Genomic DNA, 26,739 nt, shown 5'->3' with positions numbered 1-26,739 from the left:
TTCTGTCCCAGGCCACGGGGCGGCTGAGGACATCACTCTGACTGTCAGCCCGACCCTGGCGGACACGCTCTGCGCAGTCCCGCTCACACGAGGGAGTGGGAGGCGTCAGGCCCACAGAGGCGGAAAGTGGGTGGGGATCTGCCGTCCCCCCAGGAGGTGCAGCTGGGACAGAGAAGAGCGGGCAGAGAGGGGAGGGAGCTGGACGGAGGCCGTGTGGGCCCGCACGCCCGCTCCCCTCCACAGGGCAGCAGCACCCCCAGCAGCCTAAGCTTAAATGGAAACTCTGGCTCATTCACACCCTGAAGGAAATTCCAGTCCCTGGGCCCCTGCCAGCAAAAGAAACTGCCTCCCCACCACCTTTGGGCTGCTGGCACCCAGAGAGCGGCTGGGGGGTGGGGTGAGGGGCGGCCCTGGGTGAACAGAGGGCAGTGCCCCCTGAATGACCCACAAGCGAGATCTTTAGGAAGCTCCACTACTGTCCATTATTTGAAAACACACACACACACACGCACACGCACACACACGCACGCACCAGCCCTGTTGAAACAGAACAAAGCAAACCCCTGCATACAGAGGAGCCCTGGCGACACAGCCTGGCAGCCGCTGCTGAGAGGCATTGCTGCACGTGGGAGTCTCCAGGACAGAAACACGCTCCCTGACACGGGTCCCGATCCAACATTAATGCAGGGTTAGAAACACGTCCACAGCCACGAAATAAAAGGGCCACAGGCTCCCTGCTGGTGCAGATTCTCCCGCCACAACTTGTGCGACCCTGAGCTATTCCTGGCTTCCAGCTGCTCATAAAGGAGACAGCGATTCCCAGTTTATTTCCCAAATGCCCCCAAAGGAGCCTTAATCCCCGGGCCGCCAGCCCAGCGAAGGCCGAGCCAGGGCCCGACGCCGGCTGGTGCGGGAGGCTCTGCAAAGGCATTCTTTGGTCCTCGTGCAATTCATTTCTTTCAGAAAAGGACACGGGAAGAAAGGTTTCGCGTCCAGGCTTTGGGCCTTTGATCATTTGATGAACGGGGTCTGCGGGCCTCTAGCGTCTCAGGAGGACAAAGGCGCCAGCCGGGCCTGCGTCAGGACAAAACCCAGAGGCCACGCAGTGTGGCCCTGGGAAAGGCCCTTGGCTCGGCCGCCCTGCCCTTTGATCTCTCCGGAGACCCCGGCTGCCTGGTCAGGGGGTTGGACACCACAGGCCCAGGCAGAGGGGGCCGGTCAGGGACAGGATGGGGGAGGGATCTCAGGAGCGGCCCAGCTGGGCCCATTGTGGGAGCCGCCCACACTTGGGCGGATCTGACCTTGCCCGGAGCCAATGGCTCCTCAGCAGTGAAGACAAGGCCAGCCCTACCCCGGGCTTCTCTGTGCAGCAGACCTGCGCCCTCAAACCCAGGCTCCCCACAAATACCGAGCCCACGCCAGCCGAGTCCCACAGTCAGCAACTTCCCTCGGACCAGCCAGGCTCCGCGTGACGCAGCCGTGTGCCCCGCGGGTCTGTGTCCCCATCTCACAAACACAGCGGCATCTCCTCACGCCAGTGCCTGTTCTTCCGAAGTAGCTGGTGAAGAGAAGGCAGACCCCAGGCACGAGGTGGACGGGGAGGGGCGACGACCGGGAAGGAACCGTGCCTCCATCGAGAGCCGAGTCTTAGGCAGCAGGCTCCCAGGACAAGACGTGTCTGATGAGACGCAGTGGCATTGGCGGCAGGAGCGAGCCCCTCCCCTGAAGGCTGGGCTGTGTGATGGTCTAGGTGGTTGGCAAACTGTGGCTCGCAAGCCACATGCAGTTCTTTGGCCCCTTGAGTGTGGCTCTTCCACAAAATACCACGTGCGGGCGCGCACATACAGTGCGATGGAAACTTCGTGGCCCATGCACAGAAGTCAGTATTTTGTGGAAGAGCCACACTCAAGGGGCCAAAGAGGCGCATGTGGCTCACGAGCTGCAGTTTGCCAACCACTGGTCTAGACTCTAGGATGAAAGTGCTGCCACACGCAGGCGAGAGCAGGTTCTGTGCCAGTTGTTTGCTTGCTTGCTGCCAGCCAGAGCTCGCTCAGGGTTGAAGTAACATTTGCTGGTGAAAACCAGTTCCGTTCTCCCCAGCGGCGGCAGGGCGCTGGGCAACTTACTCAAGCTCGCCAGTCCTCATACTAAAAACAATAGGCTACGATTCTATCTCCCCACCTCTATCTTGGGCTAAAAATGTGTTCCATTTATTTTTTTAACCAGAAAAAAAAAGGAGAAAGGAAAATGCCTAATTGAGAGTTGCTGGCCCTTGTGTGGACAGGTGTAGACATTCATCTCTGTAATCGGAATCCGGGCAATGGATGCAGGGATGTTCAGGGAGGTGGGAGGCTTGACAGACATACGTGTGCATGCACGCATATGTGTGAATGCGCGTGTGAGTGCATGGATGTGTGACTGCGTGTATATGTGTGCACATGCATGCGCATGTACATGAGTGTGAGTGCATGCATATGTGCACGTGTGTAAGTGCATTGTGTGAGTGTGCATGAGTGTGTGTGCACGCATGTGCTGCGATAGAACGGTTTATCCATGGGGGAAAAGAGACCATCGCGTCACCATCTCAGGGTCCTTCCCGAGCTGCCTGGGCTCTTGCCGGGGCCACAGGACGGTGCCCTCCAGGCACGGCTGGGAAACGCTGGTCAGGGAATTGAGACAAGCCCCCCCGCAGGCCCCGGTGTGCGCTGGTGCGGCCCTGTCCGCACCGACCCCGTGAGGGTGAGCGCTGGCTCCTAGGGAGACACCCCGTTTGTCCAGGAGACGCCCGCACATCTCCCCTGGCACGGAAGCGGGTGCAGAGCTTTGCGGGAAATAAGTGGTTTAGTGTGACAATCTCGCCACCAAAAGTCTGTGACTCTAGAATGTTCCTGCAAATACAGCTCATAACAGGGATGGTTTGGGCAGAGCCTGAAGGCCGCTCTGAGCCGCTGCAGCTCTAGGGGACCGAGGCCGCCTGTGCCTGCTCTGCAACGCTCACCAGCGCCCCCTGTGCGCCAACCCCCGTGTCCACCCACGGACGCCGGGGACAAAGGAGGAGCTCAGGAATCACGGCGCCGCTGCAAACAGCTTCACACAACTGAGAAAAGGGACCACACGCTCATCTTCCCAGGCCTCTGGGAGTGCAGGTTGCCATAGCAACGCATCTCGCTCCAAGTCCCCGCTAAGCGGAGCCTTACCTTTGGCCATCTTGTTGAGAACCATGTCGATCAGGATGTAGGTGCCGCTCCTGCCCGCGCCATCGCTGTTGACAGAAGGAGAGAGGTGAGAACGCCACCCGTCCTGGTCCCCCCCACACCAGCCAAGCCAACACCAGCCACTTCCTCCTGTGCTTGGGGGGGGGGGGGACGGGAGGGCTCTGAGGGGAAATGGGGGAGGAGGAATCACAGGGTGGGAGGGGGAGGACAAAGAGCAGAAGGAGGAGGAGGAGGAGAAAGAAAAGGAGGAGGAGGAAGAAGAGGAGGAAGAGGAGAGGGGAGGAGGAGGAGGGAGAGGATAGAGAAGAGGAGGAGGAGGGGGAGAGGGGGAGGAGGGGGAAGGGGAGGAGGAGGGGGAAGGGGAGGGAGAGAGGTGGAAGGAAGCAGGAAGCGACATGGATTAGCCAATGTGCCTGTGTAGATTGGTTCCTCAAAGAGGGGGTAAATTTTGTCTAGAAGAACGAATAAAGGGTCAGGCGATGCATTTGTGTGCAGGGCGAATGCCCTGAGCTCTGACACAGCCTCGCGGCAGATGCCGGTCCTGGCATCAGGTGGGGGTGGTGGCCCCACCACACAGGACACCGGGGCTCCTGGCAGAGGGGGACAGCCCCTCGTCCTCCTCACATTTCCGCTCACCCGCTCCTCACCCCCAGCAACCATCGGGCAATGTACACCCGGACCAGGCGGGAACATGTTTGAATGGTGCCTCACAGCAGCACACAGAGGAACATGGGATGCCAGACCCCACCCTCTCCTCTCAGGCCACGCGGGACCACTCCTGTCCCAGGCACGTGCCACCCCGAGCGGCTTCAAACGCAGGATTTACATGGATACTCCTGGCAAAACCAAGGCGACTTCAAGGAAAAGACCTGAGGAGCCCCATGACTAAAGGAGGAATCGCGTTCTTGGTCTCGGGTTAGAATGGCAGGACCCCAGGAGGCACCGTGAGCCGGTAGCAAGACCCACTGTGTTTGGCTTTGACATGTTTCCTCAAACAAATGGTTGAAAAAGCTGCAGCTGGTAAGGTGACTCCCCCCCCCCCCCATTCCCCCCGGCCTCCCTCCAGGGACCCCTCCCTCAGCGGGTCTGCTCACTTCTCTTCCACACAAACTTCACACGAGTGTGTGAGATCTACCACCCACCCTCCAACCGCTGCTGGCTAGGCCACTGGGTAAGGTCCGTTCTTGGCTTTGAGGAAACCAGATTGTCTCTGCTCTCTTCCTCTCCTCCCAGACCAACAGAGACCCAGACATGGACAGAAAGACACAGAGACACACAGGCTCACACAGACACACACAAACACATACACAGACCCCCACACACAGACCCACACACAGACATACACACACACACAGACACATAGACACACAGAGACTCACAGACATACACAGACACTCACAGACACACACAGACACTCACAGACACACATAGACACACAGACACAGACACACATAGACACACACAGACACAGACACTCACAGACACAGATAGACACACACACTCACAGACACACATAGAAACACACAGACACAGACACAGATAGACACACACAGACATTCACAGACACAGACACTCACAGACACAGATAGACACACACACTCACAGACACACATAGAAACACACAGACACAGACACAGATAGACACACACAGACATTCACAGACACACATAGACACACATAGACACACACAGACACAACCCTCACAGACACATAGACATACACAGACACTCTCAGACACAGATACTCACAGACACACAGACATACACAGACACACACAGGCACTCACAGCACACATAGACACTCACAGACACACATAGACACAACACTCACAGACACACATAGACACACACAGACACAGACACACACAAACACTCACAGACACACATAGACACACACAGACACAGACACACATAGACACACACAGACACTCAGAGACACACAGGCACACACACTCATAGACACACACAGACACTCACAGACACAGACACACAGACACACAGATACATACAGACACACACAGAGACATACATATGCAAGACACACAGACACACAGAGACACAGGCATGCACAGAAATAGACACATGCATCACACATCATGCACACACACACGTGCACACACAGGTCTTGACAGGCATGGTGTTTGATGCTGAGACACGTCTCCTGGCGGAAAGGAGCCTCCAAGGTCATTGCAGGAAGTGGTGTGGCTCCCGCCGAGGCAGGTGGCTGCATCCTCCCAGCTCTGACCAGTGGGCATGGCCTGCAGGAGGGCCCGAGCCTGGAATTTCCACCTAAAGGCCGGGCTCACGCCGGGAGCCGCAGTGGACACTCCTGTGCCATCACAGGTTCTGTCCCGCTCACAACCGCCCTGTGCTCCTCACGTTGGCAACAGGTTCCAGCTCGGCCAAGACAGTGCGACAGATCGGAAACGCCGCCCCGGATGCCATGTGGTGGCTCCACGGGGGTAAGAAAACCCGGTGGCGACAGACTAGTGCCCAGCTCAGCGGCTCGCCACGTGCGCGCACACGGCATTGGCCCCCACGGCATGGCTGCACGAGCTGAGGGCGGCGCGTCTCTCTCTGGTCTCGCGACCTGCACCAGGCGGACGTGACGGCGGAGCCACCAGAAAGCTGGACCCTGTCTTTGCAGTTGGCGGGGGAGTAGCAGACGCTGGGGAACCCACGCGAAAGGTTGTACTTGCCTGCAGTGAACAATTATTGGACAAGAGCGGCCTTTGTAGCACTTGTTTACTTTTCTGAAATAGAAAGAGAAGGAATTACAGTTACGCACGGCGACACCTCCGCCGCGTTAGCCAAACCACCGCTAAATCAAAGCAAACACACCGCAGCGGGACGCCCGTCTGCGGCAGCTTGTTTCGACAAAGAAATCGAAATCACACACACATTTTCAAAGGTTTCTTTTTCTTTTCAATATTCAGTGATAAACAGAGTTTTAGAAACAGTCAAACAGTTCTTGCACGTTCCCTTGTTCCTTTCCCCTTTACACGCATGAACTCCAGGCCTCAGGTCGAGGGGCAGTAGCGCCGCCACCGGGCCCCTCTCTCTCGTTCCTACAGTTAATCTCACTTTTTTAAAAACTGTGATGGGTGCCCAGACTCCTCCCTGAATGTGAGAGTTCTGTAATATCTGCTCAAAATCCCTTACAATCTAGACATCATGTCAGAACGGAACACTATTATTCTGTCTCCGACAGCGCCTTACAGGGTCCCTTTGGAAATGAGGCTCTGAAAGGGTGTCTAATGAGGAGAAACCTCAACCGCATTCAAGACAAGCCTTCCCTGTAGAGAGCCCCTGGGAAGGCACATGGGAATTTCTTTAATAAACTGTCAGCTGAATCCAGGGCGGTAGGCATCTTGGATGCGCATTTTGCCAAAAAGGCAGAAGTGTTCTCAGCTTGACCTTCATTTCTGCCCAGGTGCCTGGGAGTGGGTTTTATTACGTAAATCCAGCCAAGCACCAGGAATGAAGAGGACTCGGGCCCATCTAAGAATGCACATGATCTCCTTTGTCTTGACCTTTGGTGAAACTTCCTGGTATTTGGGTATAAAATAAACACGCTGGGTGCTGGGTCCCAGTCTCTCCATCTGAAGAGGGCAGCAGTCCCACGCGGCCCCAGCTTTTTCCTTCCATCTCTGTGTCTGTCTCTTTCTTTCATTTTCTCAATCTCCAGCCGCTCCTACTCAGGAACCGGACCGCTCTCTAGCCGCGCTGGACGTGGGAAAGGGAGAACCCTCCATGCTTCCCATTTCAATAAATTTGGGGATGCTTGGAAACATCTTCATTGTGCAGATTTTAGGTCAGAATTTATGAAAATCAACAATAAGCACAGATTGAGATTTTATAACTACATCAAGACAGAGGCTCATCTGAAATTCACTGTGCAAACTCCAAAATTGTTTAAGCCAGTGAGACAAGCCAGCCTGTTTAGAAAAGGCATGAAACTGCTCAGTGGATGGCTCTGAATGAAGAAAAAGAGAAAAAGAGGTGGGTCTGGGTCCTGGAAGGAACGGTGAGGGTGTGTCTGGAACTTGTACCGCAGGGGACGTGAGGCAAAGGTGGAAAAGAGTAACAGGCCAGTCTTGTTCCTCGTCCTGAAATGGGAAAGTGTCACGCTTCTTTGCTTGCTGGCTCAGTGAGAAACAGTGGCTCAGTTGAGTGGGCATCATCCCTGCACCGGAAGATTGCCAGTTCGATTCCTGGTCAGGGCACATGCCTGGGTTGTGGGTTTGATCCCGACTAGGGGACGTAGGGGATGTACAGGAGGCAGCCAATCAATGGTTCTCTTTCACAACACATTGATCTCTCTCTCTCCCCCTCTCTTTTCCTCTCTCTCTAAAAATCAATAAAAGTTTTAATCAACTGGCTGCTCTGGTACAAACCCAACAAGCTGAGAGGACAGGATCGGGGGACGGTGGGTGACCGGTTCATGACAAAACCTTGGTTAACCTTGTGCAGCCTGAGCATCGTGCTGTGTTTTCCTGCCTCCTTTAGGGAGTGAACAGACGGGGTCCTTCTCAGGGAGGCTGACAGCCCTGAACGCACAAGATGCGCCCTGCACAGCATGCACCCACCCGCTCTGGGCAGTTTGGGACTTGGCTGCTGCCTCCGAACACGCTGTTTAAAGCTGCAGGCCCTCCAAAGGCGGCCTAACCATGAGGAGCCTCAGGAACGCAGGGCAACCAGCTGCCCAGTGTCCCCAGGGCCACACCTCCATTCCTGCCGGAACCCCCTTGCTCTGGGTGCACATTGCAACGTTACCTCGGGAGTGGTGGGAAGTCACGGTGAATGCATTAAAACCCGCAGCACACGGGAGCCAGATGCCTTAGGGCAGTGATGGCGAACCTATGACACGCGTGTCAGAGGTGACAGACGAACTCATTTTTTTGGTTGATTTTTCTTTGTTAAATGGCATTTAAATATATAAAATAAATATCAAAAATATAAGTCTTTGTTTTACTATGGTTGCAAATATAAAAAAAATTTCTATATGTGACACGGCAGCAGAGTTAAGTTAGGGTTTTTCAAAATGCTGACACGCCGAGCTCAAAAGGTTCGCCATCACTGCCTTAGGGTCTTGGCCCTTTGAGAGTAAAGCAGGTGGAAAGGAGACCCACTCATTTCTCCTGAACCTCCCATTTTTTACTCGAGATGCAAAGGCAACGTGAGCATCACCGCTAGCAAACCTATGCCAGACCTCGTACCCCAAGGGTGAGTACGTGTGTTTGTGCAGGTGTGTGCCCGTATACAAGCACGTTTGTCCACCCATGTGTGCGCATGTTTGCAAATGGGCGCACACATGTCTGTATGACACACACGATTGTGCACACACACGTCTGTGTTTGTACACACATGTGTATGCACGCGCACACATGCACAGGCTTGTGCACATGCACACACACATGTATCCATTCATGCGTGCATGTTTGTCCACCATGCTCATGTGCATTTGTGCATGTGTGTGTTGGTACATGTGTTGTATTTGTACATGTGTGTGCATGCACTGTGCCTGTGTGCGTGTGCAGAATCAAGCAAGCTCAGTGGTTGGGCACAATTAGGTGGCACTTTTCTACAGGCCTTCGATGTTCAAACAGGAGGTTTTACTGGAAATTTCTCTGCCTCTGGCTGTTTCCCTTTCCTTTCTCAGCTGCTGGCTCAGCTGTACGCCCCCCTTCGCTCCATAGCCCAGGCTCATTTGTAAGGACTACACTCAACATCTCCACGGTCACACACTGGTCAGTCACAGGCCGTGGTCATTTTTTCTGATGGGCCCAAGCACAAAACATGGACACTGAAAAAGGAAATAAATATAACCAGATGTCCTTCCTTAAACTGGGGGTTCAGAAAACGTGGGTGTGGGGTGTCGCTGCACAGCGCCCCTTTAAGGCTGGTCAGCACATTGGCAAAACGTAGCCAGAAAACCTCCCTGGCTCCCGGGGCTCAACGTGCTCTCCCGTCTTCGCTTTGTGATACACTTGAGGTGTTTCCGCCAACGCGTGCTGGCTGCCTGCTCAGCAGCACCTCGGAAGGTCTCGTTGTAATTGTAACATCCCTCCAGCCGCCCGTGCTAAGCCTATCGACAAAGGGCCAGGAGATGCCAGTGCAAGTACAAGGTGCTGCTACGCTGTGGAATTTTATTGACAAAGAATCAGGTGCTTGGTTTATTATGAAGTAAAACACCACAACAGAAGAGCAACAACATCGCGCAGTCAACAGAAGCGTTCATCTGGTCGACCCAAGACAAGGCAGAGTATCCGCTAAGACGAGCCATGTGAGGCCGCCTCCTTTTACGCCATCAGAACCAAGTGTCAGTGAGCGAGGCCGCACATGGAGACACAGGAGGGCTTCTCGGAGGAAGGGTTAGTGATACAAACCAACCCTCGGTCCCCGAACGGCAAGGAACAGCAAGCAAGGTCAGAGGTCGTTAGAGGCTCAGAAAGGGTCCCCACACTGCCCCTGCAGTAGAGTCACAGTTTCCAATGATCACTTTTGTGACTATGCAACTGGGCTCATATTACTAGCTGCAACGCCACAAAAATGACACCGGCCACCGCTAATGAGCTGGCAAAGTAAGGGTTTGTCCAGTTACAGCGAGCAGCGTGAGGGAGCGCACGTGCCGGAGAGGAGGGAGGGGTGTCAGAGCCAAGCCCGTGCCTGTGACGCCACTGACCTCTGAGCCGAGCAGCTTCCCTCAAGGTGCAAATAGGCCCCTCTGGGCTCCAGAGGTGCTCAGTGACGCCTCGCGGTGCCTGCCTGGCGCCCTGGCGGGAGCTGCCTGCTATTCCCGGGAAGGGAACACCTTGCTCTTGCTGTGTGGGGGTGGCCAGAGTCTCCAGCCGCCTTCCGGAGCCTGGGATGTGGGTGCTGTTTACTAATCTGCACAGAGAATCACACAGCCTCCACTGGGTGTGGGCCAGCGCCCCGAGGGTGCGCTTAGTCACACCGATCTTCTGGTGCCTACGGGCGCGACCTCAGCGGGCCTGTGGTGCAGACAACGAGGCCAGCCCGGGCAGCTTTCCATTCTCTCGAGGCTTCAAAACTGTGTGGGCGTGTGCCCCCTTCCACGTGACCAACTCCTGCTCAAGCCTGAGCGCCCAGGGCCAGAGAGAGGGGATTTGGAGAGTCGGATCTTTCAGTCTTCCTTCCTGACAGAAAGTGCAGACGGTGGGCTGTGTGGTTAATTCCATATGTAGACACGGACTCAGAAATAGGCCCATATGCACATATGAACACACAGGCGATGAGAGCGGGCTCCCCTCTCTGCAGCCACACCCCCCTGCCAGGATTGTCCACTGTCTGAGGACCCCCAGGTAAGATTTTGGATAGCCTGTCTTTAGACATAAGTCCCTGTTAAGAAGATGTCTGTGATGGCCGGGGAGGAAGGCTGCGTGGTCATTTGGGGCTCGCAGTGTCCCGCCCCTGCAGGAGGGGTCGGGGGCAGCGGTCGCTGGGCGCACCTGTGGCCACGCTTACAAAGAAATGCACATCTCGCCTCCAGCTCTCACATGCTACAGGGTCCAAAGAGCTAGTCACAGGAAGAAATTTATTTTTCCAAAGTGGACTAAAAGGCAAGAGAAATAGTAACACCAGAACCTAAGAATCTGCTAACACACAAATCAAGGAATCCGGGTGTAGCCTGAGGCTGGGAAGCCATCGGGGGCTGTGTGATGCCGGCCACACCCTTCCTGGTCAGTTATCTGACTTCCTTGGGAGGCAGGAGGCCAGCAGGTGAGCACCTGAGGTTCTGCAAACCTGGGGACTCAGTGACCGATGGTGCTCAGCCTCATCTTCCCTGTCACTGTTCATTTACCACCGTTACAGAGCCAGTGCTCACCTATTCTTGTCATCACATTTGATGCACAAGGAACCTTTGCTTTTTTTTTTTTGCATCGTCAACATCTTCCTGCCGGAGGGATGGAACCTCACATCCCTCCCAGCGTTCAGTTAGTGCACATTCAAGCAAGACAGCCCCCTGGGTGACTAGAGCGTGAACAAAAGCCTGGATGTTTTAAAGCTGTCAGTTTCAAAATTGCACTGAAAACACACAGTCATGTGCCGACGGTACCCCGGCGTCCCGCCAAGGCGTCCCACTTTAGAACCTGGGCCCACGCGTGCTTGTGAGGCTGTCAGACCCAATCAGACAAGTGTCCACACCAACAGGCTGGGCTTATGCCGAGAGCCTGAGGTGGACGCTCCGGGGCCTCCACCGCCTGGAGGAGGCGCATGCGCGCGGCCCGGGAGCAGGGCCGACGAGACCAGTGACTGCGACGGCGGGCACCAGGCACCCGAGGGTCGCTTTGCAAATTATATAACTGTCTAACCACAATGCTGTACCCACGGAACTAACAAAAACAACGCGAATGTCAGCTGTCATTAAGAAACCACCGCCGGCCGGCGTGGCTCAGTGGTTCAGCATCGACCTATGAACCAGGAGGTCACGGTTCCATTCCTGGTCAGGCACGTGCCTGGGTTGTGGGCTCGATCCCCAGCGGGGGGCGTGCAGGAGGCAGCCCATCCATGATTCTCTCTCATCACTGATGTTTCCATCTCTCTCCCTCTCCCTCCCTCTCTGAAATCAATGAAAAGATTAAATAAACAAAATTCTAAAAAAACCCCTAAAAAACAGAAAGACCATTTTTCCTAGAATTCTAAGATACCAAGTCCCCCTCACGATTTCACACCTGAGATAAGAAAGCCTCTTGTAATTAATAGACTCAACATAATCCTTCCTCTGCCGTCTCTCCTACATAAAACGTGCATATCAAATGGAGGGTCCGCCCCACAGCGGCGGCGTGCGGCCCAGGCAGCCTGCCCTCGGCCTCTGGCGCACGCGCTACCCCGCGGGGCCCCGGGCCCTACCTGCGGAAGTCCAGGAGGGACCGCGTGGAGGACGGCACGCCCTGGTCATACCAGCTCAGGAAGTGGAACTGCGTCACCGTGCGTGTCTCGTTGGTCTGCAGGTTCTTCAGGTAGAAGCTCCTCACGAGGAAGTCGTCGCACCAGATGTGCTCAGAGACCAGGTTCACCTGTGGGACAGCGGGGGTGGGCGGGAGGGGAGGCAGGTGTCGGCGACACAGAGATCGCGCGGCCCACAGACCGGGCCCTCTGTCTCAATGTCATCCTGGTTGGTACAAAAAGTAACTGTGGCTTTTGGTTTTTGATGTCATAGAGGGCATAGTGCTCAAACAACTGGAAAAATGTGTTACAATCCACAACCATTCCAGGGGTTGTCTTTTGTATTTCTAAGTCATACAAGCTTCTAGAAAAAATCACCATTTGAACAGAAAGGCCGTGGGTCCACGCGAGCTCGCCCGTGGCAGGTGGCATCCCGGGCCTGAAGGAGCCGAGGCCCCGGCCCTGGGGTCGGCTGGGGCTGATGCCCTCGGTGACCAGGAGCCACGAGGGAGAGCCAGGGTCCATCTCTCTGCTTCCGACGTGGCTCCCCCGGGACCGAGCACTCTGAGTTCAATGCAAGGCAGAGCCAAGGGAGGGCCTGGCTTAGCTGCCAAGTTTACGGCTCTGTCCTGGTCCCGGACGTGGGCTGGAAATCCAGGAAGAGAAGTGCGCTGCCAGCACGTCCCCCTCGAATATAAAGGCCAACAGGGCGGTGGGGACCCTGGTGCGGGGGGTCAGGAAGCAACGAGAGCCATGGCAGGTCTGTCTAGAAGCGGACCCTACAGCCTCGCCCAGCCTGGCTGCGCACAGCACCCGTGAGGCCACTTCCTCGTCCTCGCTGTACATTTTAGAACGTCAACAGTGAGAGCCATGCCATTCACTCCAGGCCCCAGTCCCAGTCCCAGCCCCAGTCCCAGCCCCAGTCCCAGCCTCAGTCCCCAGCCCCAGCCCCAGTTCCCAGCCCCAGCTCCAGCCCCAGCCCCAGTCCCAGCCCTAGTCCAGTCCCAGCCCCAGCCCCAGTCCCAGCCCCAGTCCCAGTCCCAGTCTGAGTCCCAGTCTGAGTCCCAGGGCGCAGCCTGTTGGAGGCCTGAGTGTCACTGACCAAGGGGCCCAGGGGACACCTGGCCCAGGGGCTGGCCCCTGTGGGGACCTGGCTGCAGGTGCGGCTTCAGGGGGATGGTGGCCGGTACCTCGTAGATGTGGTAGAGGTTGGAGCCCTCGTCGGGCCAGTAGTGGTAGCACTGCCGGACGCCGTTCTCCGCCAGCGGGGTCAGCATGACGACGACCACACAGCCGCTCTCCCACACCATCTGCAGAGGGAAGGCCAGGTTACGCGCTCCCAGGACCTGAGCCGTGTCATCGACACATGCTCTGTGCTCGCGGCTCTGAGCCCGCGTTCAGGTTCTGCACGTTCCATGAAGTAGTAAAAGAATCGGCGAATCTGTGCCTGTAAAGCCCCCTCAGTTCTCGGGGGCCCGTGCGATGCCCAGTTTTGCTCTTTGAAGGAAACTTCCCACCAAGAGACACAGACCCCGCCGGGGCCTGGCCCTACTGAGCGGAGGGAACGGCGCGTCCTCCCACGGCAGCTCGGTGGGCGGCACGCCCGTTCTTCAGGGTTGCCCCGATTCCGTGTGACGCGAGAAGCCACGTCTCACCACGGGAAGTCCACACTCTCCCGAGGGCAGCAATGCTGCTGCAATGGAAATGCACTCAAAACGGATTTGATAATTCCTAACGACCGCCTTCAAACAGCCCCGGGACCCAGCAAACACACGAACACACACAGCACACAGCAAAATCGCCAAAGACGCACCCCCCAACCCAATGTCAGGGTGGGGTGGGGAGCAGGCACCGGGCGTGAGCGGAAGCAGACACCCAGCTGCCGGGTCCCCGGCCCCCGGACCGTCTCTGCGTCTGATCCCAGCGAGGCCCCCCAGCCCCATTCCTGCAGCGGCCATGCTCAGCTCGCACACAGGACACAGGCTCAGGCGTAAGCTGAGCAGGAGTGTTGCCTGTTTTAAATACCCCCAAAACTATCCAATTAGGATCTTGTTACTTAAAACATCCACAAATCTCAAATATAAAAGGCTTTCTCTTCATGATATTATTCCCCCCCCCCCCAAACTATAATCTAAAAATCAGGCCAGCTGGCATGGCTCATTGGCTGAGCGTCGAACTAGGAACCAAGAGGTCAGGGTTCGATTCCCGGGCAGGGCACATGCCTGGTTGCCGGCTCGATCCCCAGTGTGGGGCGTGCAGGGGGCAGCCGGTCATTGATTCTCATCATTGATGTCTCTCTCTCTCCCTCTCCCTTCCCCTCTGAAATCAATAAAAATATACTTACAAGAACATAAATAAAAATCAGACACCGCATGATGTTCTCCTCTTTTAATACTGATTTATGTTCCTACGTGGCGGTGATGTCAACACTCGGGGCACTCCGTGTGCCGTTCATGTTGGAGTTTAATGGAACCTGCGGACGTGTGTGCGGAGAAGCCCACCCATATAGGTGAGTCACGCTGTGGCCCACACACAGCCTCGTGCACGTGTGGCCACGCGGTGGGGCCCGCGACACACCCGGCGACGGGCCTTGGCGAGGCGGAGGTCCCTGAAGCCATTACGGAAACGAGGAGAAACGCAAGGTTATGAGTGTAATCAACACGCAACGATCAAGGCGTAGCTGATCGCCCAGCGCTCGGCCGCCCCCGAGTGGCCCTGGGGAGCCCTCCCCTTGCTCAGGGACGCCGCGGGCGGGCGCGCCCACTCAGGCCCGGCTCCCCGAAGGCAGCATAAGATGAAACCCAAGTGAAACGAACGGGAGCAGTGACCCACGGCACCGCGGGGCATGTTTTTTCTCGGGCCACTGTGTGTGCAGAGGGCAGCCACAGACGGACAGACGGCAGCCGCGGTGCCCTCGGCCAGCACTGCGGGGTAGGGTGCCCCCTTCAGCAGACACGGCGGCGTGGGTGCGGTGGGGGCACAGGTCCTGTGAGAGTGTCCGCACAGGTTCTCAGCTGCTGGAACACTATGGCCACAGCCTGTGCCCACGCCCCCCACCTACCCCCCCGCCCCGTCACTCATGGTGACAGGCAGAGAGAGGGAGCTCGTAGCAACACCGGCTCGGCAGAGGGGCACCTGCTCGAGGCCCAGCAGCCAGTGGAGGGGCAAACCGGCAGTGACTGGCACCCGCCTCCCCCTGTGGGAAAAGGCTCACGGCTCCTGGTGCTCTGAGGGACGCAGACCCTCCCGCCCGTGCTGTCCCGGCACCTGGCACGGAACAGGGTCCTGCTCCTGTGGGCCTGCGTCTGCAGCGGAGCAGGGATGTCCCAGAGGGGGACCAGGGAGACAGGGGGCACCTGCTGCTGAGACAGGGGAGGCCCGAGACACCACACCCTGCTCCCCGCTTCCCCCCCTGCTCCCTAATTCCCCACCCACACCCTGCTCTGGGCTCCCCCCCTGCTCCCTGCTCCCCACCCTGCTCTGGGGTCCCCCTCTGCCCCCTGCTCCCCCACCCACACCCTGCTCCCAGCTTCCCCCCCTGCTCCCTGCTCCCTGCTCCAGGCTCCCCCCTGCTCCCTGCTCCCCCACACACATCCTGCTCAGGGCTCCCCGCTGCTCCCTGCTCCCCCACCCACACCCTGTTCGGGGCTCCCCCCCCCTGCTCTGGGCTCCCCCCCTGCTCCGGGCTCCCCCCTCACTGCACCAGAGACCCCATCACTGTGCCAGGGACCCCTCACTGCACCAGGGGACCTGCTCACTGTGCCAGGGACCCCCTCACTGCACCAGGGACCCCTCACTGTGCCAGGGACCCCTCACTGCACCAGGGGACCCCCTCACTGCACCAGGGACCCCTCACTGCACCAGGGACCCCTCACTGCACCAGGGACCCCCTCACTGCACCAGGGACCCCCTCACTGCACCAGGGACCCCTCACTGCACCAGGGACCCTCCACACTGTGCCAGGGACCCCTCACTGTGCCAGGGGCCCCTCACTGCACCAGGGGACCCCCTCACTGTGCCAGGGACCCCTCACTGCGCCATGGGACCCCTCACTGCACCAGGGGACCCCCTCACTGCACCAGGGGACCCCCTCACTGTGCCAGGGACCCCTCACTACACCATGGGACCTCTCACTGCACCAGGGGACCCCCTCACTGCACCAGGGACCCCCTCACTGCACCAGGAACCCCATACGGTGCCAAGGGGCCCCATCACTGCACCAGGGGACCCTTCACTGCGACAGGGGGCCCCGTCACTGTACCAGGGACCCCTCACTGTACAAGGGACTCCCTCACTGCACCAGGGACCCCTCACTGCGCCAGAGACTCTCTCACTGCACCAGGGACCCCTCACTGCACCAGGGGCCCCCCTCACTGCACAAGGGAACCCCCTCATTGCACCAGCGCACCCCCCTCATTGCACCAGGGACCCCCTCACTGCGCCAGGGACCCCTCACTGCACCAGGGGCCCCCCTCACTGCACAAGGGAACCCCCTCATTGCACCAGCGCACCCCCCTCATTGCACCAGGGCCCCCCTCACTGCGCCAGAGACCCCCTCACTGTGCCAGGGACCCCTCACTGCACCAGGGATCCCCTCACTGCACCAGGTACCCTCCACACCTTACCAGGGACCCCCCTCACTGCACCATGGACCCCTCACTGCACCAGGGGACCCCTCACTGCACCAGGGGACCCCTCACTGCACCAGGGACCCTCCTCACTGCACCAGGGACCCCTCACTGCACCAGGGGACCCCTCACTGCTCCAGGGACCCCCTCACTGCACCAGGGGACCCCTCACTGCGCCAGGGGAGGCTCTGATGCAGCTGCTGGTCCAGGGGGCAAGGCTAGAAGGGAAACTCCCTCCCAGGAGCGGCTCCGCACGTGGTGGGCCTTCCTCCGTGAGCGGCTGTCCCAGGGCCGTGGGCGCCTTGGGCAGGTGCGAGCGGAGGAAGCTCAGTGTCCGCCCGGGGCAGCGTGTCTTAGCGCCAAAGCTCGGGGTCCTGCGCCATGGCGTCGCGCTTGATCCAGGGAACACGGGGTGCAGGGCCTTCCCTTTTTGCAGGATTTGCTCGCACAGTCGCTCACCTTGCTCACAAAGTAGGGACAGGTGCCTGCATGTGCAGACACTGACAAGGCAGGGGCTGGCGGCCACCCCGGGCCTCTTCCCAGGACCCCCTGTGAGGCCGGAGCACCCCCTCCTTCAGGCGGAGAGTCGGGGGGCTGACGGGCGGCGGGAAAGCATGCAGGCCATGGGGCGAGTGAGGGCTGATGGTTAGCCGATTCGCCTCTTACTTACAGGCCCAAGGTAGAGAGGGTCGGAGACAGTGAGGGAAACGGAGGCGGGGACCCTGGCCCCCGACTTTGCTCTGGGTGGCTGATGTCAACATTCATTCTCAACGTCCGAGCCCCGCTCAGTGCTCAGGATCATAAGATTAAACAATAGATAAGAGACATTTTGATAAAATAAAACACTGATTAATTTTCTTTGTATTTCAAAAAATGAAATTGTAAAGTGGCTTTAAAAAGTGTCTTTAAAACATTAAATCTCTTGAAGGGATTTTTTTTCAGACTCAGTTTTGAAAACCTAATTGATCATAAACACATTAAAGGCACCTGGCTGGCTGTTCAGTGGTTAGAGCACCGGCCGTAGCCTGGAGGGCTGTAGGTTCAATCCCGGCCCTGGTCTGGCGCGTGCGGGAGGCAACCAGCCACGTTGTCATTCTCACATGGATGCTTCCTCTCTCTCTCTCTCCCTCCCTCCCTCCCTCCCTCCCTTCCACTTTTGTCGAAAAAAAAAAAAAATGGAAAAAATATCCTTGGTGAGGATTACAAAAAATATATATCTTAAAGGCCCCCAATAAATTCTGAAATCATGAAACTTTTGACAAACCCTATAAATAAGTTTGAATTGGCTTAATTGCACCCAAGGTGTTATCACAATCAAAGTAAGAACTCACTTTCAGAAAAATAACTGATTAAAAATGAGTCACCTCGTTGAAAAAAGAGATAGAGGAAGACATAAACAGATGGAAGAACATACCATGTTCTTGGATTGGTAGAATCAACATCATTAAAATGTCCATACTACCCAAAGCAATCTATAAATTCAACACACTTCCCATTAAAATACCAATGGCATATTTCATAGACCTAGAACAAACTCTGCGGCAATCCTGAGAAAGAACAAAGTAGGTGGGATCTCAATACCAGATATCAAGCTGTATTACAAAGCCACTGTTCTCAAAACTGCCTGGTACTGGCACAAGAACAGACATATAGATCAATGGAATAGAATAGAGAACCCAGAAGTCAACACAAACCAATATGCGCAATTAACATTTGACAAAGGAGGCAAGAACATACAATGGAGTCAAGACAGTCTCTTCCATAAATGGTGTTGGGAAGATTGGACAGATATATGCAAGAAAATGAAACTAGACCACCACCTTACACCATACACAAAAATAAACTCAAAATGGATAAAGAGCTTAAATGTACGACGGGAAACCATAAAAATACTAGAAGAATCAAAAGGCAACAAAATCTCAGACTTATGCCAAAGCAATTTCTTTACCGATACAGCTCCTAGGGCATTGGAAACTAAAGAGAAAATGAACAAATGGGACTACATTAAAATAAAAAGCTTCTGCACAGCAAAAGAAACCATCAACAAAACAACAAGAAAGCCCACCGCATGGGAGAACATATTTGCCAATGTTATCACCGATAAGGGCTTAATCTCCAACATTTATAGGGAACTCATACAACTTAACAAAAGGAAGATAAACAATCCAATCAAAAAATGGGCAAAGGACCTAAATAGACACCTTTCAAAAGAGGACATTCAGAAAGCCAAGAGACATATGAAAACATGCTCAAAGTCACTAATCATCTGAGAGATGCAAATCAAAACAACAATGAGGTACCATCTCGCACCTGTCAGACTGGCTATCATCAACAAATCAACAAACGACAAGTGCCGGAGAAGATGTGGAGAAAAAGGAACCCTCGTGCACTGCTGGTGGGAATCCAGACTAGTGCAGTCACTGTGGAGAACAGTATGGTGTTTCCTCAAAAAACTAAAAATGAAACTCCCATTTGACCCCGTGATCCCAATTCTAGGAATATATCCCAAGAAACCAGAAACACCAATCAGAAAGGACATATGCACCTCTATGTTCATAGCAGCACAGTTCACCATAGCTAAGATCTGGAAACAGCCTAAGTGCCCGTCAGTAGATGAATGGATTAGAAAACTGTGGTACATCTACACGATGGAATACTATGCTGCTGTAAAAAAGAAGGAACTCTTACCATTTGCAACGGCATGGATGGAACTGGAGAGCATTATGCTAAGTGAAATAAGCCAGTCAATGAAGGAAAAATACCACAAAATCTCACTCATTCATGAATAATAGAGACCATTATAAACTTATGAACAAAAATAGATACAGAGGCAGAGCAGCCTCGAACAGACTGTCAAACTACAGCGGGAAGGCCGGGGAGGGTTGGAGGGCAGGAAGGGGGGAAGGGAGGTAAGAGAGCAACCTAAGGACTTGTGTGCATGCATATAAGCATAACCAATGGACATAAGACACTGGGGGGTGGGGAGGCCAGGGGATTGTCAAGGGTGGGAAAAAAAAGGGGACATATGTAATACTCTCTGTAACACTTTAAGCAATAAAACAATAATAATAAAAAAAGAGTCACCTGCCAGAAGTCAGCCACAGTGGCGGGCAGTGGTCCCTGGGCGGCAATGTAAGCTGGACTCCGGGGGTCGTGGTCCATCTGCAAGACAGGTTCACAGTGATGAGCTCGGAAATGGTCACGAACGAGGAAGTCACACATCAGCCACAGGGAGTGCTGGTCGCACGCACCCTGTACCGACTGCCACCAGGACACGCCCCGTGCCGGCCGCTCCTGACTGCTGTGCAGGGGACAGGAGCAGCATCATCAGTGAGGATCAGCCCTTGCTGGTGTTGCTCAGTGGATAGAGCATTGACCTGCAAACTGAAGGGTCCGGGTTCGATTCCGGTCAAGGGCACATACCTGGGTTGCAGGCTTGATCCCTGGCCCTGATCAGGGAGTGAATGTGGAGGCAATCAATTGATGTGTCTCTCTCACATCGATGCTTCTCTCTCTCTGTCTCTCCCCTCCCTTCCACACTCTCTAAAGATCAATGGAAAGATATCCTCAGGTGAGAATTAAAAAGAAAAAAGAAGTGAGGTTCAGACGCCAATCAATGAACCTGCTACACAGGCTGGGCTGCAGGGTGAGGCTGCCAGCAGGGTGGCCTTTCCCCGGATCCCAGAGCCGGTTGGCGTGAGCAGGGTGCGTGCAGAGTCAGGGTCGGGCCACGAGCCGGTGTCAGCCCTGTGGGCCCAGGCTGGTGCGAGGTGAGCCCTGCTCCCGGTTGAGTGAGGGCCCCGCTCCTGGCGAAGCACCTCCCGCCCGGAAGCATTCATGAACGCAGTGCATATGCCTCCGGAAAGAGCCACCGCCCACAGGGGCGCTTGTTTTGTTACCACGAAGGCTCAGGCACGGCTGAGTCACGCACGGTCGGCGTCCTGGGGAGGAGGCGGCCCCAGCAGCTGCCCCCACCAGACGGAACAGGAGTTTTCGATGCGCAGTGCTGGGGTGACATAGCCCACCTCCTGCCCAACGTGCTTTTTTGCCCAAAACAATTTAGAGAGCAGCCCGGTTTTGAATTGTTACTATGTTCAAATGAGCATTTAGTTGCTTTCAAAATGAGAAATGTGAAAATCTGAACTGGTTTCAGGAGAGTAAATAAGGCCACCTTTTGTCACAGGTCTCAATTGTTGTGGTGTTTCACTTACTGTCCCCAAGACCATAGAGGATGGGACACTCGCCATCCCCCTCGCTATCGCGTGGTTGCCACGCAGAAGGCCGTGAACACCTAGAGGGCTCAGTGGGGAAATGAGTCCTCCGTTGAGCAAAAGACAGCCCTGACGGCGGTGCCACGCACCCTCTGTGGGACAGACGACATCCTGGGCAAGGGCACTCGATGTGAGCAGCCAACGCCGCGCCTCAGAGCCGGGCGGGAGGAGGGGGGCGCGGTGTCCTCAGTGAATGAAAGTACAGCAGACAACGATGTGGACAGAAGCCTCATTCCACTTGATCTCCAGGGCGGGACAAGTGCGATGAGAGGAGGCAGGCACGCCCCTTCCCTTCTCCGGGAAGCACTCCAGGCGGCCGACGAGCTCAGCGTGGTGGACGTGTGTCCCGCCTCCGGTTCCTGGTGGGAGAACAGCATCTTCTCCGTTCTCGCTCACCTTCCCACATCTTGTGGGAAACTTTTTATTTGTACAAATGCCAAATTCACAACCAGAAGCTCTGTGACCGCGGAAGAAGGGAGAGTCTGCTTGGACCCCGGCCCTGTGTCTGTGAGACCTGAGAGGGGAGGGATGTGGGCAGCACGAGGTCTGATGCCCTTCAACCCCTGGATCCCCGGGAGTTTTCAGAAAAGGTGAAGCAGAACCCACTGTCCACAGGGTGACGAGTCTGTGAAGACGCCGGGTGAACCTAGGCACCAGCATGGAGCGTTCCTATGAACCTTCAGTGCACAGGTGAACAGCCTGTGATCTGCCTTCAGCTGTACAAGGGCAATCTATATATAGGAAGGCCTAAGCGACTATTGGGCCAGTGGACCTTTCGACTGGAAGCTATGACATGCACTGACCACCAGGGGGCAGATGCTCAACACACAGGCATGGAAACATGGAACAGACTGATGAATCAGAGGGAAGGGGGAGGGGAGAGGGTAGGAAGAGATTAACCAAAGATCTTACATGCATACTAGAGGCCTGGTGCACGAAATTCATGGGCAGGTACCGTCCCTAGGCCTGGCCTGTGATCAGGGCCATCTTCCCCAGCTGCCCACAGCTGGCCCCGTCCCCCGCCCCAGTTCCCTGTTCCCCATCTGGTGATCGGTGCCTGATGGCCAGGGGAAGGGACCAAGAGGTCAGCTGTTCCCACCTGCTCGCCGGCCCCGCCCCCGCCGTGGGTGGCCATTGGGCGGTCAGAGCCTGCCAGCTGGGGAAAGGGACCAAGAGGAGGTCAGTGCGCCTCATAGTGACTGGTCCAGCAGTTGTTCTGGTCATTCTGCTGTTAGGGTCAATTTGCATATTACCCTTTCATTATATAGGATAGAGGCCTGGTGCATGGCTGGCCTGCCCTGAAGGGGACCCTGAGTCAGGGTGGAGGGTCCCCGCTGGGGGGTGGGGCCGGCCTGGGCGAGGGGTTGCGGGTGGTTTGCAGGCCACCCATGCCCCCGGCTTTGTCAGGAAGGACGTCTGGTCTATCTGGTCTAATTAGCATATAACCCCTTTATTAGTATAGATTATTAGTATAGACTAGAGGCCTGGTGCACAGATTCATGCACTGGTGGGGTCCCTCAGCCTGGCCTGCAGGGATTGGGCCGAGTCCGTGCACTGGGCCTCTGACATCCCCCGAGGGTCCTAGATTGTGAGAGGGCACAGGCCAGGCTGAGGGACCCCACTGGTGCATGAATCCATGCACAGGGCCTCTAGTTATTAAATAAGCGTGACTGCCTGGTTTTCTCCCTAGAAACCCTAATGTGCATGAAAAACTTCGCAATAATTTCCCCAGTGTCCTCTCAGAAGTGATCTTAAGGAGGAAGTGTTCAGCGTGTCCTGAAGCCTGGCTCTCTTATTTGGCCAATTTCTTATGCTATTCAGGGCATCATCTTCTAAGGAATCAATTTGTACTAGTTAATTAGACAAATACATTCTGATACTAAATAAATCAGTTAAACACATTCTGATACCAGTTAAATCAGTTAAACACATTCTGAATTAAAACTTTATTTATTTTAATAATTCTTTATTGTTGAAAGTATTACATATGTCCCCTTCCCCGCCATTGAACCCCTCCGGCCCACCCCCACCCCCACCCCAGGCCCTTATCGCCCTACTGTCTGTGTCCAAGGGCCATGCATATAAGCATACAAGGTCTTTGGTTGATTACCTCCCACTCACCCATCCTCCCCATCTTCCCTCTGGGATTCCACACTCTGTTCCATGTTTCCATGCCTCTGGATCCACTTTGTTCATCAGTTTATTTTGTTACTTAGATTCCAGATATAAGTGTGATCATGTGACTCTTGTCTTTCTCTCACTGGCTTATTTCACTTAGCATGATGCTCTCCAGGTCCCTCCATGCTGTCTCAAAAGGTAAGAGATTCTTCTTTTTTAACTGCTGCATAGTATTCCATGGTGTAAATGTACCACAGCCTTTTTATCCACTCGCCTACTGATGGGCACTGGGGCTGTTTCCAGATCTTAGCTATTGTAAATTGTGCTGCTATGAACATAGGGATCATACATTCTTTCTGATTAGTGCTTCGGGTTTCTTAGGATATATTCCTAGTAGTGAGATCATTGGGTCAAATGGGAGTTCCATATTTAATTTTTTGAGGTAACTCCATACTATTTTCCATAATGGCTGCACCAGTCTGCATTGTCACCAGCAGTGCACGAGGGTTCCCTTTTCTCCACATCCTCACCAGCACTTGTTGTTTGTTGATTTGTTGATTGTAGCCACTCTGACAGGTGTGAGGCGACACCTCATTGTGGTTTTAATTTGCATCTCTTGGATGATCAGTGACTTTGAGCATTTTGTCATGTCTCTTGGACATTGTATGTCCTCTTTGGAGAAGTGTCTATTTAGGTCCTCTGCCCATTTTTTCATTGGGTTGTTTGTCTTCCTTTTGTTAAGGTGTATGAGTTCCTTATATATTTTTGATATTAACCCTTTATCAGATGTATCATTACCAAATATGTTCTCCCATACAGTGGGCTCCATTTTCATTTTGTTGATGGTTTCTTTTGCTGTGCAGAAGCTTCCTTTTTTTTAAAAAAATATATTTTATTGATTTTTTACAGAGAGGAAGGGAAAGGGATAGAGAGTTTGAAACATCGATGAGAGAGAAACATCGATCAGCTGCCTCCTGCACACCCCCTACTGGGGATGTGCCCACAACCAAGGTACATGCCCTTGACCGGAATCGAACCCGGGATGCTTCAGTCCGCAGTCCGATGCTCTATCCACGGAGCCAAACTGGTTAGGGCGAAGCTTCCTTTTTTGATGTCGTCCCATTTGTTTATTTTCTCCTTAGTTTCCTTTGTCCTAGGAGATGTATCTGTAAACATACTGCTATGAGAGCTGTGTGAGATTATTCTGCCTATGGTTTCTTCTAGGATTTTCATGGTTTCACTTAAGGGACATTTAAGTCCCTTATCCATTTTGAGTTGTTCTTGTGTATGGTATAAGTTGGTGGCTTGGTTTCATTTTTCCTGTATCTGTCCAATTTCCCCAGCACCATTTATTGAAGAGACTGTCTTGACTCCATTATATGCTCTTGCCTCCTTTGTCAAATATTAATTGAGCATGATGGCTTGGGTCGATTTCTGGGGTCTCTGTTCTGCTCCACTGCTCTATATGCCTGTTCTTGTGCCAGTACCAGGCTGTTTTGATTACAGTGGCTTTGTAGTATAACTTCAGATCTGGTATTGTGATCCTTCCAACTTTGTTCCTCTTTCTCAAGATTGCTGCAGCTATTCAGGGTCTTTTTTGGTCCATATAAATTTTTGGAGTATTTGTTCTAGATCTGTGAAATATGCCATTGGTATTTTAATAGGGATTGCATTGAATCTGTAGAGGGCCTTGGGTATGGACATTTTAATGATGTTGATTCTACCAATCCAGGAACACTGGATTAAAACTTTAAACATTTTTCCTCCCTTAATATACTACAGAATAAAGAGGGAGGTGATCCTCACCTGCTGACGGAGACTTCAGCCTGTCCCTGTTGTGAAATGTGCAGTTTTGACAAAACTGCCACGTGACTGACGGGCTCAGCCTCCGCTCCAGTGCCCGCCGCCCGAGGGGCCTCTCCCGGACACTGTGCGGGAGAGCAGGGCCTTGGTTTACGTTCACGACCTCCAATGAAAAGCAAAGATTGCCCACTGTCGCCCATGGCTGGTGGCGGAGTTTAATGCGGGCTGAGCACAACCGCGGTGACGGATGGCCAGGCTCCCAGCCCTGACGGCGCTTCTTACTCAGCTGCCGGCTGCAGCTGCCTGGCCTCCGCTATCTCAGAGGAAGACGCCCCACGGGCTTCCCGTCACCGTTCCGACTCAAGTGAAAGGAAGAACTGTGGTGTTGAATAAAGGAGGGAGCACAACAAAAGCACTTATTTCCCTCCGTGTTGCCTTCAGACCCAAGTCCCTGCGGGAGCTGCTCCCGGATGATGCTGTTTCTACACCAGCAGCTGTGCCCACCCTGACGCTGGGCTTCCGCAGGCGCTGGAACTCGGGGCCCACACAGGGGACGCGGGGGCTTGCACACACGCCCTCATGGCTTTCGGACCTGGAACGACTCCTTTAGTTCTCTCGTGGGTCCTCCCAGGGACCAGGAGTCATAGAACGATGTGACTCTCCTTGTTCCAAGGGTCTGGGGTCAGCGCCATGGTCCGTTGTGCAGGCCGGGGCCAGGCAACTACAGGCCCGCCTCCCGGACACAGGCCGCTCACAGCGGGGACGGGTGGCCACCAGTGCGGCTTTGCCTTGATTGTTTGAATCAGAACCAACAAGAAAATCCAAGCACATTACAATGTGCTGGAGAGGGACTGAGTGGCCACAGGAGAACCTGGGAGCCAGGGGCCGAGGTCCGGAGGCACCTGCAGGAGGACCAGGTATGGACAACCTTCTTCCACGAGGCCACAGGCCAGGGCGGGCTCGGTCGGGCAGGCAGGCACGCCGGCCGGTCTTCCCTGCGCTGTGCTGGGCTGGCAGTGAGAAGTGTCGGGAGGCGCGAGGTGGTCCAGGCACGTGGAGCCTCAACAAGAGGCGTTTATACAACAGGCGCTTTGGAATGAGTGGAACCAGCCACTGTGGCCCCCGTGGCCCACCGCCAGCAGCTGCTGCTTGGAGTCACATGGCGATGCTCTCCTGGACAGCTCACCACTGGGGAGCCAGGGGCTGCTAGCACATGGGGTGCCTTTCATGAGTCCAGAGACCCCTGTCCCACCCAAACCTCTGTCACCTGTAAAGTGATTGCCTTGGAATAGCAGCCGGTGCAGCACCCCCACACACAGTCCTTGACTGGATGCAAGTCATGATTTCGGGGAGACGTCTGGACACCTCCCCTAAGACAACGTGGAGAAACATGTCTACATCGAGGCCACCTCAGCCCCTCGCCCTCATAAACCCACACCAAGCCCTTCTCTGCTGCCGGCTTAAATGCCCTCGACCGCACTCCTGTGGCCTCTGCTTGCAGGCACACAGCCCTCCCCCTGTGGCTGCAGACCCCCAGCCGCTGCCCCCCTGCCCAGGGCAAGAGGACCGCAGGGGCCGCACGCAGTGAGACAGGAGGCAGGAGGAGCCCAGGCAGCTGTGGGCGGGAGGACTTCCCCAGAAGCTGAGAGGGTGGGCTGGCCTCAGGGACCTGACAGTGAGGGGTCAGGGGGTGACAGAGACCCCTTTCCCTCGTCTGGTCCTCAGCTCCACCTCCCAGAGGGCACAGCACCCTGCACCCCTCCAGACAGCCAAGTGCCAGGGATCACTTTCACAA

General features: G+C 55.2%; 1 protein-coding gene across 1 annotated transcript in view; it reads right to left on the bottom strand.

Annotated features, from left to right (window-relative positions):
• The window catches only part of PTPRN2 (protein tyrosine phosphatase receptor type N2), a gene marked incomplete at its 5' end in the record, with an annotated part of 104,800 nt that overhangs the window by 7,089 nt on the left and 70,972 nt on the right, over positions 1–26,739 (bottom strand). The window contains 5 exons of the mRNA XM_036356221.1: positions 3,198–3,262; positions 5,914–5,967; positions 12,089–12,255; positions 13,315–13,434; positions 19,837–19,914. Coding sequence (XP_036212114.1) covers positions 3,198–3,262; positions 5,914–5,967; positions 12,089–12,255; positions 13,315–13,434; positions 19,837–19,914 — 484 coding nt within the window. The remainder of the gene's footprint in view (positions 1–3,197; positions 3,263–5,913; positions 5,968–12,088; positions 12,256–13,314; positions 13,435–19,836; positions 19,915–26,739) is intronic.

Source organism: Myotis myotis, unplaced genomic scaffold (assembly GCF_014108235.1).
Source record: "Myotis myotis isolate mMyoMyo1 unplaced genomic scaffold, mMyoMyo1.p scaffold_m19_p_25, whole genome shotgun sequence".
NCBI classification, from domain to species: domain Eukaryota; kingdom Metazoa; phylum Chordata; class Mammalia; order Chiroptera; family Vespertilionidae; genus Myotis; species Myotis myotis.
The sequence above is the reverse complement of the archived record's forward strand: the minus strand, read 5'-3'. Positions and strand labels throughout refer to the sequence as shown.